The 18,315-nt window shown below is 45.5% G+C and overlaps 2 protein-coding genes across 2 annotated transcripts; both read right to left on the reverse strand.

Moving 5' to 3' along the window:
- Positions 1–1,759: 1,759 nt before the first annotated feature.
- Positions 1,760–2,689, reverse strand: LOC120395316 (putative olfactory receptor 52P1). The gene has a single exon (XM_039519633.1). It carries the CDS (start codon positions 2,687–2,689, stop codon positions 1,760–1,762), a length of 930 nt encoding a protein of 309 aa, XP_039375567.1.
- A 10,569-nt stretch (positions 2,690–13,258) lies between these two features.
- On the reverse strand, positions 13,259–16,679 carry LOC120395324 (putative olfactory receptor 52P1). The gene is made up of 3 exons (XM_039519644.1): positions 16,670–16,679; positions 13,710–14,471; positions 13,259–13,407 (listed from the first exon to the last, which is right to left on the reverse strand). The coding sequence occupies exons 1-3, from the start codon at positions 16,677–16,679 to the stop codon at positions 13,259–13,261; spliced, it is 921 nt and encodes a 306-aa protein (XP_039375578.1).
- Between the last annotated feature and the right edge of the window lie 1,636 nt (positions 16,680–18,315).

Genomic DNA, 18,315 nt, shown 5'->3' on the forward strand with positions numbered 1-18,315 from the left:
AGAGCCTCAAACCACTTAAAAATAACCTCAAATTGCTCAGTCTATTTATTGAAACAAAGTTATTGTTTTTTTTTATTAACCTATTGGTCTATACATCAACTAACAAATGGAAGATTTTTTTAGCTATCTAGTACAGATGTGATTTTAAAAAAAGAGCTAAAAACCCAAGCAGGAGTTTGTCCACATTAACAACAAAGCTATGAGATGATGATCAAATTCAAAATCAACCCCCCAATACCGGTACTTGTATCCCGATTGAGGATTGGCAGCTGTTTCAAACGAAAAACAGCAAACGACAGTTTTAAAAATAGCCCAAAAGCAGCCCAAAATATATGGAGTGTAAAATCAACAATATTATTATTATATTATTTCTTTCTAATTGCATTCAATGACTGCAGTCAGTGTCTATATTTTGAGTTGAATTAGTTTGTTACTGTTATACTCTAAAAGGCAACATTTCATCCTCATTGTCTTCGTCGGAAGTAGAATGCTTCTGCAGCTTGTCATACATCACACCAGTGACCAGTGCAATCATTTCTTTCGCTGGGGCAAAATGTTTACAAAAATTTTGTGTCATTCCATATATGCCTAACATAAAAAATGTTTTCTAAACGCTCCTCCTGCATCTTCTCTCACAAACGTTTTTAACAAGTTCATCTGGGAAAACCATCTTTCAACTGCAGCATTGCTAAAAGGTAGTGACAGCAACAACAGAGCAAAAAAGCCATGTTCACTGAAGTCTTTATCACCAGCAGCATTCATGTATTTGAGACCTTCATCGCAAAACTGTTCCAAATGGTTGTTCTGAATATGAGGCCAGTGATCCACTGGCAAAACTCTTCACTTCTGCTCCAACTGTCCAAGGTCTCAAGAAAAAATGGCAAAAATGAGATATTAGCCAATAAAGGTTGTGCAGGGCAGAGCAGAGTAGAAGGACCTAGTTCTGCAAGTGATTCAATCACCAGCATGGTTGGTGGCAATCTCTCTTTCAGAAAATCCAACATGAAATCTCAGCACCAACTTTTGACATCTTTCACACCAGGAAGTGTTGATGTGTATTTTGAAAGATCCAGCTGAGAAGCAATTTTAAAATCGATGGCTCAAGCAATAAGTAATTAGACTCCAGTGTGGCGTCGGAGTTTAACACAGCATTCCGTTTCTAAAAAACACAGGGTTTCGCAAGTCTCACCAACAAGCTCTAGTAGAATGTCTCAATCTCTGCAGCCATTTTCCTGTATTCACACTTTCCATCTGAAACTTTCCTGAAGGATTGGACTTAGAAAAGTCAGATAAATTTTGTTCACCAGATCACTGTACATATGCTAAAGAAGTTCAGCATTATAGTTGCTTTCTTTGTCTTTGGTTATCTGAAAGCATAGTCTCTGTTTGTCAAACTGATCAAGAATGCTGTTCACACAGGGTCTCAAGGAAAGCCTCCTTGCATCAGAGACCTGCAGCATCTTCTGGTGGTCTGGAAGTCATGGCAAGAGAGAATGTCAGGGTGTATGGATGGTGGGGCTGATGGGTGATGCTGAAAGTGATCAGGTGATGAACAGAGAGAGGGAACTCAGCAATGGGGAGAGCAATGCTTGGTCATGAAGTGATAAGATGTTAAGTGTGAGGAACTTCTCAAACTGTGAACTTCCACAATGCTGAGCTCAGCCAAACGGGGACAAAGCACCCTTGATTAATGAGGAGATCTCCTTTCCCCGTCTTGTCACAAAAGGTTAAAGTCCATGGCCACAGGCAATCACATTTTTCAGGTGTATTTGCCCACTCTGTCACGAAGCTCTTTGGTTTTGACCCCATAAATGATAGGGTTGAGCAGGGGAGGGATGAGGAAATAGAGGTTGGCCAAGATGATGTGAATGTGCGGAGTAATGTCCTGACCAAATCTATGTGTCACAAAGGAGAAAAGGGAGGGAGTATAAGATGTCAGTATCACACAGATGTGGGCAGTGCAGGTGTTGAGGGCTTTCTGGTGGGCTTTCTTGGAGGAGATTCTGAGGACGGCCCTGATGATTAGACCGTAGGACAAGGCAATGAGCATCAGGTCAAACCCGATGACTACAAGTGCTATTACCAAGCCATACGTCCTGTTGGCTGTGATGTCCCCACATGACATCTTTGCCACAGCCATGTGGTCACAGTGCGTGTGGGGAATAATGCGGTTGGCACAGAATGTCTGCCTGCTCAGGAGCAGGGGCATGGGCAGAATAAATAGAACAGCTCTTATCAAACCTACAAGCCCAAGCTTAGCTATTCGTGCGTTGGTGAGGATGGTGTCATATCTCAGAGGGTTACATATGGCAACATAACGATCAAAGGCCATTGTCACAAGGACGGCTGAGTGCATAACAGAAGCTGCATGAAGGAAGAACATCTGGGTGAGGCAGCCACCCACAGTAATGTCTTTCAAATTGAACCAAAATATACACAGTGCCTTCGGCACGACGGAGGTAGACGTGCTGATGTCTGTAAGCGCCAGCATGCAGATCAGCAGGTACATCGGCTTGTGCAGGGCCTGCTCTTTGCCTACAACATAGAGAACAGTGACATTTCCCAACAGGCCGATAACGTAGAACATAGAGAAAGGGATGGAAATCCAGACGTGGGCAGCTTCCAGGCCAGGGATGCCCATTAAGATGAATGTTGAAGGGTCAGAGGGGGTGAGGTTGATAGATGCCATGAGGTAGTCGAAGAGTCGATCGGTGTCAGAAATGCTCAAGATGCCTGTGAGGGAGAGATGCACGGCAATGGCAATTACACACTTTATAACAAATAGTGCAGTAAATATTTGATGGCTATTAATAATCTAGCAAGGGGGGTGAGCAGTGAGGTGGCAACATTTACAGATTGCAGCAGATTATTTACATCATCGTCAAGTCCAGAGAAGACTCCAGAGGGAACAAACCAAGCCAGGTGAATGGGCAGCATGATGGCAGATGTGCTTTAAAGTCCATAACTGCAACGTGTTTGCCCATTGGAGGGAAAAACTTGAAGTCTTCAAACACCTTATAAAGTTCTACTTTAACTTTAGAAACTCAGAACAGGGACCTGGGTGTCATGGTACAGAGCTCTGTGAAATCCTGCGCACAGTGCAAGCATTGATAGGAACTAAGCACAACATTGACATCCAGGAGGAGTGGGAGATGGAATAATATGGAAAATACAGTGCCAAGAAATCACTTAGTCAATGTTTCATTATCCTCTAGACTCAGCTATATGGAACAGGCACGATTCTCATATAGGATATTGCAGAACTAGAGGGGTTCAGGGAAGGGCTATGAGCATGCTCAAGGGCCTAGGGAAACTCTCTTACCGAGAAAGGTTAAAAACACTGGTATTGTTACCTTACAAAGGAGATGAATAAGAGAGAACATGAGAAAAGTATATAAAATACTGACTAGTAGAGAGTAGATGGAGAATGGGTTCTCCCTGTCTCATAATACAAGTTCAAGAGCATATTCAATTAAACTGAAATGTGGCAAAATAAAAACAGTTAAAAAAGAATGCTTTCTTCGTTAAATGCCTAATTAGACTGAAGAACTTGCTGCCACGAGAGTTAGTTGAGGCCATGCACTAAGCTTGGACATTTACATGGATAGTGAGACTATCCAGTTACAATAATTACAGCTAAATAAATATTTTGGAAATGCTATTCACCCCTGTGTTTCAGGGCACAAGCCAGACTCTAGCTGTTAGGCATAAGGGTGATGCCCTCATGATGGTAAGGTCACTCCCCTGCCCCCATCCACCTACTGCTGGGTTTCTTACACCTTCTACTGCAGCACCTGGGGCTGTCACTTTCAAAGAGAGGGCAGTGGGCTAAATGGACCATAAATCTGATCCACAATGCAATTCCTGTGTTAGAAAGTAGCCAAGTTCCCCCCACCCCATGGATACAGACATAATCACACTGGGTGATGACTTTGTGTTCAACAGAATGGGCACTAGGGGCACAAGAGCTTGGTATTTAGGGCTACAGGCCTGCAGCTCTCTTACTTCCCTTGTGTCTTTTCGTGAGACACTTTCTTGCAGTGACAGAGCTTTGCATGAGATACAAGTTATAGGCAGGGCCGGCTCTGGCTTTTTTGCCGCCCCAAGCAAAAAAAAAAAAAGGCGGGGGGGTGTAGGGGCAACCGGAGCGGCAAAGCAGGGGAAAAACCAAAACCAAAACCACAGTGGGGCCAGAGCGGCAAAGCGGGGTGGGGGAGGGACAAAAATACAGCGCGGCTAGAATGGCAGAGGGGGAGGAGGGGAAACTGCAGCACAGCCAGAGCAGCAAAGCAGGGGAGGGGGGAAAAACAACATAAAACCATGGTGGGGCTGGATCGGTAAAGGGGGGGGAACAGGGTGCTGGAGCGGCAAAGCAAGTGAAGAAAATAAAGAAAACACGGCACAGCCAAAGCAGCAAAGCGGGGTCGGGGGAACAAAAAAACGGCGCAGCTGGAATGGCAAAGCAGGGAAGAAAATAAAAAAACCTGCCGCACAGCTGGAGCGGCAAAGCAGGGTGGGGGAAAACAAAAACAACCTGCGGTGCGGCTGGTGCGGCAAAGCAGGGGTGGGGGAACGGCACGGCCGGCAAAGCAGGGGAGAACAAAACATAAAAACCCCACAGGGCGGCCAGAGCCAGGGGACTCCCTGTGCTGCAGAGTGCGCACCCGGTCTAATGGGGGGAGGGGAGGGTGCGAGGGGGGAGAGAGAGATGGGGGGCAGCCAGGGCTTCAGGGGGGCGCTCACCACCTCCACTTCGCCTGCCGGGAGGGCTCTGAGCTGCTCCGGTCGGCGGGGAGGGAAGGACGCGGGCTGCCCTGCCAAATTTGCTGCAGGGGGCTCCCCTCCTCCGCCCCCTACAGGGCGGCCAGAGCAGCACAGAAACAACAAGACTAGAAAAAGCGTCAGTGCCGCCCTAGGATTGGGCCGAATGCCGCCCCGTAGAATCTGCCCCCCCCCAAGCACCAGCTTGCTCAGCTGGTGCCTGGAGCCGGCCCTGGTTACAGGTTTTATCTGACATGTAAGTAGGGACACGTGTCAACAACTTCAACTGCTAGCCCTTCTCAGACCTGAATATTGATGAAGTTGCAGCTGACATAAAAAATGTGGGATGATAAATAATGACGAGGACAGGTCAGTGATTCAGAGCAATTTCAGCATCACTGCCTCCTTTCTGTGTACATGCTGCTCCCTGCTGGCTTACACGTTCCCAGCACTGCTCGCCTGTCCATGGTATACCCCCTGCCTACTCACACAACTTCCAGCACTACATGCCACTCCGCACACCCAGAACCCCCAGCACTGATCGCCTGTCCATGGTATATCCCCTGCCTACTCACACAACCTCCACCACTGCATGCCACTCCGCACACCCAGAACCCCCAGCACTGCTCTCCTGTGCTTCTACATCCCCTCCCTGCCCCCTCAATCCCCAGCCCTACCAGCCTATATATGTATGCCCTGCCTGACCCAAAATCCCAAGCAGTACCTGCCTGTCCATAGACATCCCCTGCCTGCCCAACACCCTCAGGGCTAACTGCTTCTCTGCGTAAACCTCCCTGGTTGCCCCCCAATCCTCCGGGCTTTCTACCTGTCCGTGTACACCCCTATCCCCACCCCAATAACCCTCAGTGCTGCCTGCTTGTTCACCCCTATCCCCACCCCCACAACTTACAGCCCTGCCACACAGCGATACCCCTCACCCAGCACCAAAACCATGTTCCAGACCCCACAGCCGCAGCTCACAGAAATATCTCCTCAGACTAGGTTAAACTCACTGTCTGCCTGCACCAGGGAAAAGGGAGAGATCAACCTGAACAGCATTTCTGGGGCCAGTGTGTGGCACATTCTTCTTGTGAACTCTCTGGTGACACAGATGCCAGCTGCAGAGGTTTTGGCTGCACTTCTTAACAGGACAGTGAAGTTCCTGAACAGGACAAAATGAGCGAACCAGAGGAATATCCACATAAACCCAAAAAAGGAAGCTACTGAGACAGATAGAAGGACACAGTAAGACACAAGGAACTGATCTTAAAAAATAAATCTTTTTCTAAACTATTTCCAAAGCATTTGTAACTCCAGGCTTACCAGGTAAATCCCTTGGTGTTTCTGATAATACTGAACATTTGAAGTTGCTGTCCTGGTGAATTCCTACCAAGGTGGTTCTTGACTTGGACCCTGGAACTCTTCCTAAGCCCTTAGCACTAACTTTAATGCAGAAACAGGCAACTCACTGAAATCCCTCTCATCAGAGAGAGGAAATCTCCTTACAGCGACAGGAAGGAAGAGCCCTGAGAATCAGTGTATGAATCTCACATGTCTGACACTGGGCGTGCTGGGCAGAGACCTTTATGATTCCCCCGTACAGTCCCTCCAGACTGTCTGGTTGGCTGGACTCCCAGACAATTCCCTCAGCTCCATGAGCAGTGGGAAGAGCAGAAAATAGACTGTGGAGAACCTCTGCCTGAGAGCCTCTCCTGGGAGTGAAGAAATGATTTGCGGATCCCAGGGGCTCAGAATGCCAGGGCAAACTGAGTCTTCCAGACAATTCAGTCTAGCAGTTGATGGTGGCTTTCTTTTCTGTGTGTAATGTACTGCCATCTGCACAATGTGTGGGATGCTGCCACAAGATACAGGACCAAAAACCGTTTTCAATTAATCGCAGCAGTGTGCTGCTGCATCCTGACCATCCAAAAAGTCACTGCCACCCTGTGGAGGCCAAATGACTTGATCCTGAATTAATGCAGGCTGAAGGGCGTGGAAAAGGCTTTCTTCTGCCAGGGTTCTGGCATCAAAGGTATTTGCCAGTATCCCTTTGTGAGGTCTAAAGTGGATATATTTCTGGCAGCTCAAACTGTTCTAATAGTTCGTCTACAGAGCATCAAATTTCATCTGCCATTATGCTGTTCATTGACCTGGCTTGGTTAGCTCCCTCTCAGGACTTTTCTGGACTTGACTATAACCTAAATAATCTGGTGTCATTTGCAAATGTTGTTACCTCACTGCTCACCCCTGTTCTAGATTGGTGATAACTATAAAATATTTACTATACTAATTGATATAAAGTGTGTAACCCCCTTGTCATAACCAGATGTTTCAAAAGGAAGGAGGGAAGTTTCCTTTATTTAGAGTCAGTTTCAGTTTTGGCCAGAGTGGAAAAGATCAAGGAACCAATCTCTTATCAGAGTAGCAAGTATTGAGGAAGGAAATAAATAGGTTTATGTTTATTTTTCTTTTTGTAACTTGGCTTGGCATTAGGGGAATTCTTTTGTGTACTAAGTTTGCCCAGGGGAACCTCCTCTGTGTTTTGAATCTGTTGTCTGTGAGATCAGCTTGTATGCTATCTGCCAGAGGGATTTTTTTTCTTTTAACTTCCTTTTCTTTAAATAAAGCCTTCTTTTTAAAAAAACCTGATTGATTTTACCTTGTTTTTAGAATTGGATCTGGTCTCACCAGGGATTGGGGGGGGGGAAGAGTGGGGGGAGAAGGAGTAATTCTTCCTTGTGTTAAGATACAAGGAGTTTGGATCGGTGTTCACCAGGGAATTGATGGAGGAGTCTCTCAAGGCTACCCGGGGAGGGGAAGGTTTTTGGGGGGAAGACAGAGTTTTCCAAATGACTCAAATATTTGGATGGTGGCAGCATATTGATCTCATTAAGCTTAGGGCTTCTCATGCAGGTCCCCACATCTATACTCTAAGGTTCAGAGTGGGGGTGAAACCTATGACACACCTCACTGTGCTTCTCTCCCTTCACAGGCACCTTGAGCAATTCTGAGCCTGAACAATGCTTCGACCACCTCATGGCAGCTTTCAAACTCACCCCCTCTGACTCGTCAACATCCATCCTAATGGGCATCCCTGTCATGGAAGTTGGTCATGTCTGGATTTCCATCCCTTTCTCTATGTTCTACATTATCAGCCTATTGGGAAATTTCACAGTTCTCTGTTGCATACAAAGAGCAGACCCTGCACAAGCCGATGTACCTGTTGCTCTGCATGCTGGCACTCACAGACATTGCCATGTCTACCTCCATCATGCCAAAGGCACTGTTTATATGTTGGTTCAATTTGAATGGCATTACTGTGGGTGGATGCCTCACCCAGATGTTCTTCCTTCATGGAGTTTCTGTGACGCACTCAGCCGTCCTTGTGACAATGGCCTTCGATTGCTACGTTGCCATATGTAGCCCTCTGAGATACACCACCATCCTCACCAACGCACGAATAGCTAAGCTAGGACTAGTGGGTTTGATAAGAGCTGTTCTCTTCATTCTGCCCCTGCCCCTGCTCCTGAGCAGGCAGCCGTTCTGTGCCAACCGCATTATCCCCCACACGCACTGCGAGCACATGGCTGTGGCGAAGATGTCTTGTGTGGACATCAGTCAGCAGGACGTACGGCTTGGTGGTAGCATTTGTGGTCATTGGGTTAGACCTGATGCTCATTGCTCTGTCCTACGGTCTGATCAACTGGGCCATCCTCAGAATCTCCTCCAAGAAATCCCACCTGAAAGCCCTCAACACCTGCTCAGCCCACATCTGTGTGATGTTGATGTCTTATGTTTTAAACCTCTTCTCGAACCTAACCCACCGATTCAGTCAGGGCATCGCTCCCCACGTTCACATCATCTTGGCCAACCTCTATTTCTTTGTCCCCCCCATGCTCAACCCTATCATTTATGGGGTCAAAACCCGAGAGCTTTGTGAGAAATTGGGCAAATACACTTGCAGAAGGTGATCACCTGGGGCCCTGACTTTAAATCTGTGTGACAAGAGGGGGAAAGGAGATCTCCTCATCAATCAAGGGTGTTCTGTGCCAGTTTTGCGGAGCTCAGCATTGTGGAGGTTCACAGTGTGAACCTTCACACCTAACGTCTTATCACTCCATGACCAAGCACTGCTCTCTCTGTTCCTGAATTTCCTCTCTCTGACCATTGCCTGACCTCTTTCAGCATCACACATCAGCCCCCACCTCCACACACGCTGTCCATCGGCCTTTCCAGGACTTCAACACAACTAGAAGATACTGCAGCTTTCTGATGCAAGGTGGCTTTCCATTAGTCCCTTTGTGAATAGGGTTCTGGCTCAGTTCAGAATAATGGAAGCCAAAAGAGCTTCAGAGAGCCAAAGACAAAGAAAGATACTACAATGCTGAACTTCTTTAACATATGTGCAGTAATCCAGTAAACAAAATGTACCCATTTTTTCTACTTCCAATCATTCAGGAATCCTGGAGGATAAACCAAAAGTGTCAGTTGGAGGGTGCTAATACAGGAAAGCTGCTGCAGGAATTGAGGACATTCTACTAAAGTTTGTAGGCGAGAGTTGTGAAACAGTGTGTTTTTGAGAACATGACTGTGTTACCCTGGATTTGAGGTGTATGTACTTCAGAATGTGTTCAACCCAAATGATTGCACTGGTCACTGCTGATATGTATGACCAACAGCGGAAGCATTGTACTGCCGACAAAGACCGTTAGGATGAAATGTTGCCTTTTAGATACTAACAATAACAAACTAATTCAACCCAAAATATGGACATTGACTACCATCATTGAATGGAATTATACATAAATAATATTGTAATGTTACTGGGTTTATTTTGTTTTGTTTTGTTTTACACTACATATGTTTTGGGCTACTTTTTGGCTATTTTAAAATCCATCATTCACTCTTTTTTGTTTGAAACACCTCCCAAACCTCAATCAGGATTCAAGTACCAGTAGTGGGGTTTTAATATTGAATTTGATTGTCATCTCTTAGCTTTGTTTCTGATGTAGACAAACTCCTGCTGGGGCTTGAAGCATTTTTTCAACATATCAAATCTGTTCTAGATATCTGACGAAATATTTTAAGAAATAGATTGGGCTACTTTGGAGTTATCTTCTAAGTGAATTTGGGCTATTAATGCAGCAGAAATCTGGCAAACCACCTGAAGGTGAGCTGGAGGCAGAGCAGCGTCAGCCAGAACCACAGCATTTCAACAGCATTTTTGCACAGGAGAATGATTTCTGTGGATGCCTTCATTGTGTCTCAATACCAAAATCTGAGAGCAAGCTGTGATTCATACAGGTTGTTGATAAATTGTGTAGTCAATTCCTTGAACAAGCTTTCATATGATATGAACTTTGTTCAAGAGGCCAAATAAAATGGGTTACCTAGGGAGGTGGTGGAATCTCCATCCTTAGAAGTTTTTTAAGGCCTGACTTAAAAAATGATTAGGGGGCTGGAGCACATGACTTATGAGGAGAGGCTGAGGGGACTGGATTGTTTAGTCTGCAGAAGAGAAGAATGAGGGGGGATTGGATAGCTGCTTTCAACTACCTGAAAGGGGGTTCCAAAGAGGATGGATCTAGACTGTTCTCAGTGGTAGAAGATGACAGAACAAGGAGTAATGGTCTCAAGTTGCAGAGGGGGAGGTTTAGGTTGGATATTAGGAAAAACTTTTTCACTAGTAGGGTGGTGAAGAACTGGAATGGGTTACCTAGGGAGGTAGTGGAATCTCCTTCCTTAGAGGTTTTTAAGGTCAGGCTTGACAAAGCCCTGGCTGGGATGATTTAGTTTGGTCCTGCTTTGAGCAGGGTGTTGGACTATATGACCTCCTGAGGTCCCTTCCAACCCTGAGATTCTATGATTCTATGATTCTATGACTTGACAAAGCCTTGGCTAATATGATGTAGTTGGGGTTGGACTAGATGACCTCCTGAGGTCTCTTCCAACCCTAGTCTTCTATGATTCTATGAATAACCAATGTCAGGTTTACTGCCCATAATACAATAGTACAGGAAAAAGGTTTTATATGATACCAATCTCTGGGAAGCCGTCTCGTGCAGTGATGTTACATACATATTATGCAGAAAGTTGCCCCACAAAGTTAAACATTTCAGCTTTTATGATTTATATGAATATTTAACACCTTACATATCTCTTTACATGTCACTAAAATCCAACCCAACAGTTTCTCTCAGTTCCAGAACTATTGTGGGGAACTTTCTGGGCTTCTGCACTACCCCATGGGAATTGGCTAGCACAAGGGTCTGAGTCCCCACTCTCACTCCCTTTACCCAGAGTCCTGCCTGATCAAAAGGACTCCCCTTCCACTCTCTTGTGTGGCAGTCCTTGTAATGGTGACCCAGCAGGGCCTAGGATTCCTGGGATGCTGAACCCCCAGTCTCATCATGTTCACTTAGGACAGGACCTTGGGTGTCCCCACCCCAGGGTGCTCTCTTCATGGAATCATAGAAGATTAGGGTTGGAAGGGACCTAAGAAAATCATCTAGTCCAACCCTCTGCTCAAAGCATGACCAATTCCAACTAAATCATCCCAGCCAGAGCTTTGTCAAACTGGGCCTTAAAAATCTCTAAGGATGGAGAATGAAAGTTCCCTTATGCATGCGAAAGTTTCACAGCCACTGGAAATCATCCCAGACCTGCAACACTATGCGGTCCCACAAGTCTGTGCTTGTTTCCTGGGCCCAGAATCGGCGTTCCATGGCATGAACCTGTCCCATTACCACCATGATGTCCAATTTGCCAGGGCCTGTACTCTGAGAGAATTCAGTGTCCATGCAGGGCCGGTGCAACCATTTAGGTGACTAGGATTTAGGGGGTGCCATTTTCTTTGGCGCCGCAAGCCTGGGAGGCTGGAGAAGTGAAGCAGCGACGGTGTGCTCCGGGTGCTCGTGTGTGGAGCAGGAGTGACCTGGGGCGGGGAGGGGGGGCCTCAGGGCGGAGGGTGAGGAGCTGCTGAAAGGGGATGCCCCAGAGTGGAGTAGGGGGAGCTGCCAAGCCTCTGGCCCAACTCTAAACCTTCTGGCACAGTGCTGCTTCTCTGGCTCCAGCCCAACTCTGCCTTTCGGCCGGCTTCTCTTGCCCTTGTGTTTCTGGCTGTTGCCGCTCTTCCTCTAGCTCAGCTTGAGGTAGTTTGCCAAATTTCTACTGCATGAATAGCCTCAAATCACTTAAAAAATAACCTCAAATTGCTCAGTCTATTTATTGAAACAAATTTATTGGTTTTTTTTATTAACATATTGGTCTATACATCAACTAACAAATGGAAGATTTTTTTAGCTATCTAGTACAGATGTGATTTTAAAAAAAGAGCTAAAAACCCAAGCAGGAGTTTGTCCACATTAACAACAATGTTATGAGATGATGATCAAATTCAAAATCAACCCCCCAATACTTGTATCCTGATTGAGGATTGGCATCTGTTTCAAACAAAAAAGAGCAAATGACAGAGTTAAAAATAGCCCAAAAGCAGCCCAAAATATATGGAGTGTAAAATCAACAATATCATTATAATATTATTTCTTTCTAATTGCATTCAATGACTGCAGTCAGTGTCTATATTTTGAGTTGAATTAGTTTGTTACTGTTATACTCTAAAAGGCAACATTTCATCCTCACTGTCTTCGTAGGAAGTAGAATGCTTCTGCAGCTGGACATACTTAACACCAGTGACCAGTGCAATCATTTCTTTCACTGGGGCAAAATGTTCACCAAAATTTTGTGTCATTGCATATATGCTGAACATGAAGAATGTTTTCTAAAAGCTCCTCCTGCATCTTCTCTCACAAAAGTTTTTATCAAGTTCATCTGGGAAAACAATCTTTCAACTGCAGCATTGCTAAAAGGTAGTGACAGCAACAACAGAGCAAAAAAGCCATGTTCACTGAAGTCTTTGTCACGAGCAGCATTCGTGTATTTGAGACCTTCATCCCAAAATTGCTCCAAATGGTTGTTCTGAATATGAGGCCAGTGATCCACTGGCAAAACTCTCCACTTCTGCTCCAACTGTCCAAGGTCTCAAGAAAAAAAATGGCAAAAATGAGATATTAGCCAATAAAGGTTGTGCAGGGCAGAGCACAGCAGAAGGACCTAGTTCTGCAAGTGATTGAATCACCAGCATGGTTGGTGGCAATTTTTCTTTCAGAAAATCCAACATGAAATCTCAGCACCAAATTTTGACATCTTTCACACCAGGAAGGGTTTGTGCGTATTTTGAAAGATCCAGCTGAAAAGCAATGTGAAAATCGACTGCTCAAGCAATAAGTAATTAGACTCCAGTGTGACGTCGGAGTTTAACACAGCAATCCGTTTCTAAAAAACACAGGGTTTCGCAAGTCTCACCAACAAGCTCTAGTAGAATGTCTCAATCTCTGCAGCCATTTTCCTGTATTCACACTTTCCATCTGAAACTTTCCTGAAGGATTGGACTTAGAAAAGTCAGATAAATTTTGTTCACCAGATCACTGTACATATGCTAAAGAAGTTCAGCATTGTAGTTGCTTTCTTTGTCTTTGGTTATCTGAAAGCATAGTCTCTGTTTGTCAAACAGATCAAGAATGCTGTTCACACAGGGTCTCAAGGAAAGCCTCCTTGCATCAAAGAGCTGCAGCATCTTCTGGTGGCCTGGAAGTCATGGAAAGAGAGAGTGTCAGGGTGTATGGAGGGCAGGGCTGATGGGTGATGCTGAAAGTGATGAGCTGATGGACAGAGAGAGGGAACTCAGCAATGGGGAGAGCAGTGCTTGGTCATGAAGTGATAAGATGTTAAGTGTGAGGAACTTCTCAAACTGTGAACTTCCACAATGCCGAGATCAGCCAAACTGGGACACAGCACCCTTGATTAATGAGGAGATCTTCTTTCCCCTTCTTGTCACACAAGGTTAAAGTCCATGCCCTCAGGCAATCACATTCTGCAGGTGTATTTACCCACTCTGTCACGAAGCTCTTTGGTTTTGACCCCATAAATGATAGGGTTGAGCATGGGAGGGATGAGGAAATAGAGGTTGGCCAAGATGATGTGAATGTGCGGAGTGATGCGCTGACCAAACCGTTGTGTCAGAGAGGAGAAAAGGGAGGGAGTATAAGATGTCAGCATCACACAGATGTGGGCAGTGCAAGTGTTGAGGGCTTTCTGGTGGGCTTTCTTGGAGGAGATTCTGAGGACGGCCCTGATGATCAGACCGTAGGACAAGGCAATGAGCATCAGGTCAAACCCCATGACTACAAATGCTATTATCAAGCCATACGTCCTGTTGGCCGTGATGTCACCACCTGACATCTTTGCCACAGCCACGTGCTCACAGTGCGTGTTGTGGATAATGCGGTTGGCACAGAATGGCTGCCTGATCAGGAGCAGCGTCTCGGGCAGAATGAAGAGAACAGCTCTTATCAAACCCACTAGCCCTAGCTTAGCTATTCGTGCGTTGGTGAGGATGGTGGTGTATCTGAGAGGGTTACATATGGCAACGTAGCGATCAAAAGCCATTGTCACAAGGACGGCTGAGTGCATAACAGAAGATGCATGAAGGAAGAACATCTGGGTGAGGCAACCACCCACAGTAATGTCTTTCAAATTGAACCAAAATATACACAGTGCCTTCGGCCCGACGAAGGTAGATGTGCTGATGTCTGTAAGCGCCAGCATGCAGATCAGCAGGTACATCGGCTTGTGCAGGGTCTGTTCTTTCCCTACAACATAGAGAACAGTGACATTTCCCAACAGGCCGATAATGTAGAACACAGAGAAAGGGATGGAAATCCAGACGTGGGCAGCTTCCAGGCCAGGGATGCCCATTAGGATGAATGTTGAAGGGTAGGAGGGGGTGAGGTTGAAAGATGCCATGAGGTAGTCGAAGAGTCGATCGGTGTCAGAAATGCTCAAGATGCCTGTGAGGGAGAGATGCACGGCAATGGCAATTACACACTTTATAACAAATAGTGCAGTAAATATTTGATGGCTATTAATAATCTAGCAAGGGGGGTGAGGAGTGAGGTGGCAACATTTACAGATTGCAGCAGATTATTTACATCATAGTCAAGTCCAGAGAAGACTCCAGAGGGAACTAACCAAGCCAGGTGAATGGGCAGCATGATGGTAGATGTGCTTTAAAGTCCATAACTGCAACGTGTTTGCCCATTGGAGGGAAAAACTTGAAGTCCTCAAACACCTTATAAAGTTCTAATTTTACTTTAGAAACTCAGAACAGGGACCTGGGTGTCATGGTTCAGAGCTCTGTGAAATCCTGCGCACAGTGCAAGCATTGACAGGAACTAAGCACAACATTGACATCCAGGAGGAGTGGGAGATGGAATAATATGGAAAATACAGTGCCAAGAAATCACTTAGTCAATGTTTCATTATCCTCTAGACTCAGCTATATGGAACTGGCACGGTTCTCATATAGGATATTGCAGAACTAGAGGGGTTCAAGGAAGGGCTATGAGCATGATCAAGGGCCTAGGGAAACTCTCTTACCAAGAAAGGTTAAAAACACTGGTATTGTTACCTTACAAAGGAGATGAATAAGAGAGAACATGAGTAAAATCTATAAAATACTGACTAGTAGAGAGTAGATGGAGAATGGGTTCTCCCTGTCTCATAATACAAGTTCAAGAGCATATTCAATTAAACTGAAATGTGGCAAAATAAAAACAGTTAAAAAAGAATGCTTTCTTCCTTAAATGCCTAATTAGACTGAAGAACTTGCTGCCACGAGAGTTAGTTGAGGCCATGCACTAAGCTTGGACATTTCCATGGATAGTGAAACTCTCCAGTTACAATAATTACAGCTAAATAAATATTTTGGAAATGCTATTCACCTCTGTGTTTCAGGGCAGAAGCCAGACTCTAGCTGTTAGGCATAAAGGTGATGCCCTCAAGATGGTAAGGTCACTCCCCTTCCCCCATCCACCTACTGCTGGGTTTCTTACACCTTCTACTGCAGGACCTGTGGCTGCCACTTTCAAAGAGAGGACACTGGACTTAATGGACCATAGATCTGATCCACAATGCAATTCCTATGTTAGAAAGGAGCCAAGTTCCCCCCCTGGAACTGTGGATACAGACATAATCATGCTGGGTGATGACTTTGTGCTCAACAGAATGGGCACTAGGGGCACAAGAGCTTGGTATTTAGGGCTACAGGCCTGCACCTCTCTTACTTCCCTTGTTTCTTTTGGTGAGACACTTTCTTGAAGTCACTGAGCTTTGCATGAGACATAAGTTACAGGTTTTATCTGACAAGTGTAAGTAGGGACACACGTCAGCAACTTCAGCTGCTAGCCCTTCTCATATCTGAATATTGATGAAGTTGCAGCTGACATAAAAAAATTGGGATGATAAATAATGACGAGGACAGGTCAGTGATTCAGAGCAATCTGGATTGGTTGGTAAACTGGGTCAAAGGAAACAATATGTGTTCTAACGTCGCTATGTAGATATCTACATCTAGGAACAAAGAATGGTTGCAGTGCTTACACGATGCGAGACTCTCATGGGATGCGCAATGACTCTGAACAAGATATGGGGGGCACTCGTGTGGCTGCCGCTGGAATCCTATGTCCAGTTCTGGTGTCCATGATTAAATATGGGTGTGGACACTCTGAAGAGTTCAGATAAGAATCACAAGAACTAGTAAAATATTATAAAACCTGCCTTATCCCGATAGGCTCAAAGATCACAATCTATTTAGTTTTTAAAAGATGGATAAGGGGTGACTTTAAGTACCTATACATGGAGCCAATATTTAATAGTCTGCTTTTCAGCCTAGCATACAGAAGTGTAACACGATCCAATGACTGGAAGTTGATGTTAAAGAAATTCTGACTGGAAATAAAGCATACATTTTTTTAAGGAAAAAGAGTACTTAACCATTGGAACAACTTACCAAGGGTCATGGTGGGTTATTCATTAGTGAGAATTTTGAAATCAAGGTTGGATGTTTCCCTAAAAGCTCTGCTCTAGGAATAATTTTGGGGAAAATCTCAGGCCTGTGTTATACAGATGAGATGATCACAATGGTCCCTTTTGGCCTTGGAATCTGCGAACATGTACCCAGGAGTTAGTTGGAGGCATTTTGCCTGTAAGCTCATGCAGGAGCTTACTGAAGGCTCCGCATGGGTGAATGTTTTAAGTGAGAGAAATAATGACTTGAGCCCATAAAATGCCTGTACTGAGGATAGAATGTACAACCCATCACCATTAATGACAAACAGATGGTCCCAGAGCATCCTGGGTTTAACATCTCGGTCCCAGTGGACCATTGCTTTAGTCACCTACCAGTGGTTCCTGCACATGGCGAGTGTATTTATCTAGGCTCTCACGTGTCGCAGAGTTGCTCACTTTAATTTTATAATGTGCATATTCTCAGCCTGTGAGTTGTTCCTGTGTAGCAGTCTCTGAAGCACCACGTGGTGTTTATGTGTGTAACAAGGGAATTCGCGCAGGTGCCAGCCTTGGCATTTACCACTCATGAGATTTCTCACTGCTGAGTCACAGTCACTGAGTAGTTGTGATGGGAGGCACCTCACCCCCTGCAGAGGAAGAGTTGTGGGGATCATGGGGCAGGTCAGAGGCTGTGGGAGCCAGGGATGACTGGGGAGCATGGAGAAGATACTGGCGACCAGAGTGCTGTTGTAATCAGGGCAGCCTGGGAGGGGAAGGAGAGTATGGGCAGGGGGTCAGAGTATGATGGGTGATTGAAGCAGATGAGGAGCAAAGTGTGGTGGGTTTCCTCTGAGGTACCACCTGTAACTGGCTTACCAATGAGCTCTCTGACTCACCAGCCTGGGCCTCCCAGGGACACACCCAGTTGCAGTTATATGCAGGTTTTCTGATCAGCCGCTACCTGAAACAAAAATAGAGAAGCTACAGCCAAAATAATCACCAGCTACATAACCTAGGACCTCAGAGTTGTACCGTCCTGCCCTGGATCAATCTCTGACCAGTATGAATTTGTTAACCAGTTAGTTCTCCTAGTTGTGGAGAGGAGAATGCACAGTTGTGGTATCCAAGCTGAGATTTTTCTCTAAGACACTTCACTTAAAGGCATACTGGGTTTAGATTAAAAGATAAAAGATGTTTATTAATTACAACAGAGAGATTTTAAGTGATTATAGGGGATAGCAAACCGTTCAAAGCAGATGACCTAGCAAATAATCAAACATGCAAACTAAGCTTAACACACTAGTTTGATTGACTACGAATTAGCACTTTCTTAACATGCTTGAGGATACAAGCTGTCTGGCAGAGTCTCAAGGCACAAGCTACATTTACTTTCCAGCCTGGGTTTCTCAGGTGTCCCTGCACAGCCTAACAATCCCTTTAGCCTGGTTCCAGCACCTCCCCCAGTTCTTTCTTTGTTTCCGGGAGTCCCCTTGTGTGGGGAATTAGGAATCACCACCACCCACCCCACATAGAACAAGTACCTACCTTGTTCCTGGTCCTAATCCACCCCCACCCCCTACTGAAGAGCAGCTGAACTAGCTGAGCGTCAGGCAGGGACTCTGTCCCCTCCGCTCCACTCCATTGTGG

This window comes from Mauremys reevesii, linkage group 1 (genome assembly GCF_016161935.1).
Source record: "Mauremys reevesii isolate NIE-2019 linkage group 1, ASM1616193v1, whole genome shotgun sequence".
NCBI classification, from domain to species: domain Eukaryota; kingdom Metazoa; phylum Chordata; order Testudines; family Geoemydidae; genus Mauremys; species Mauremys reevesii.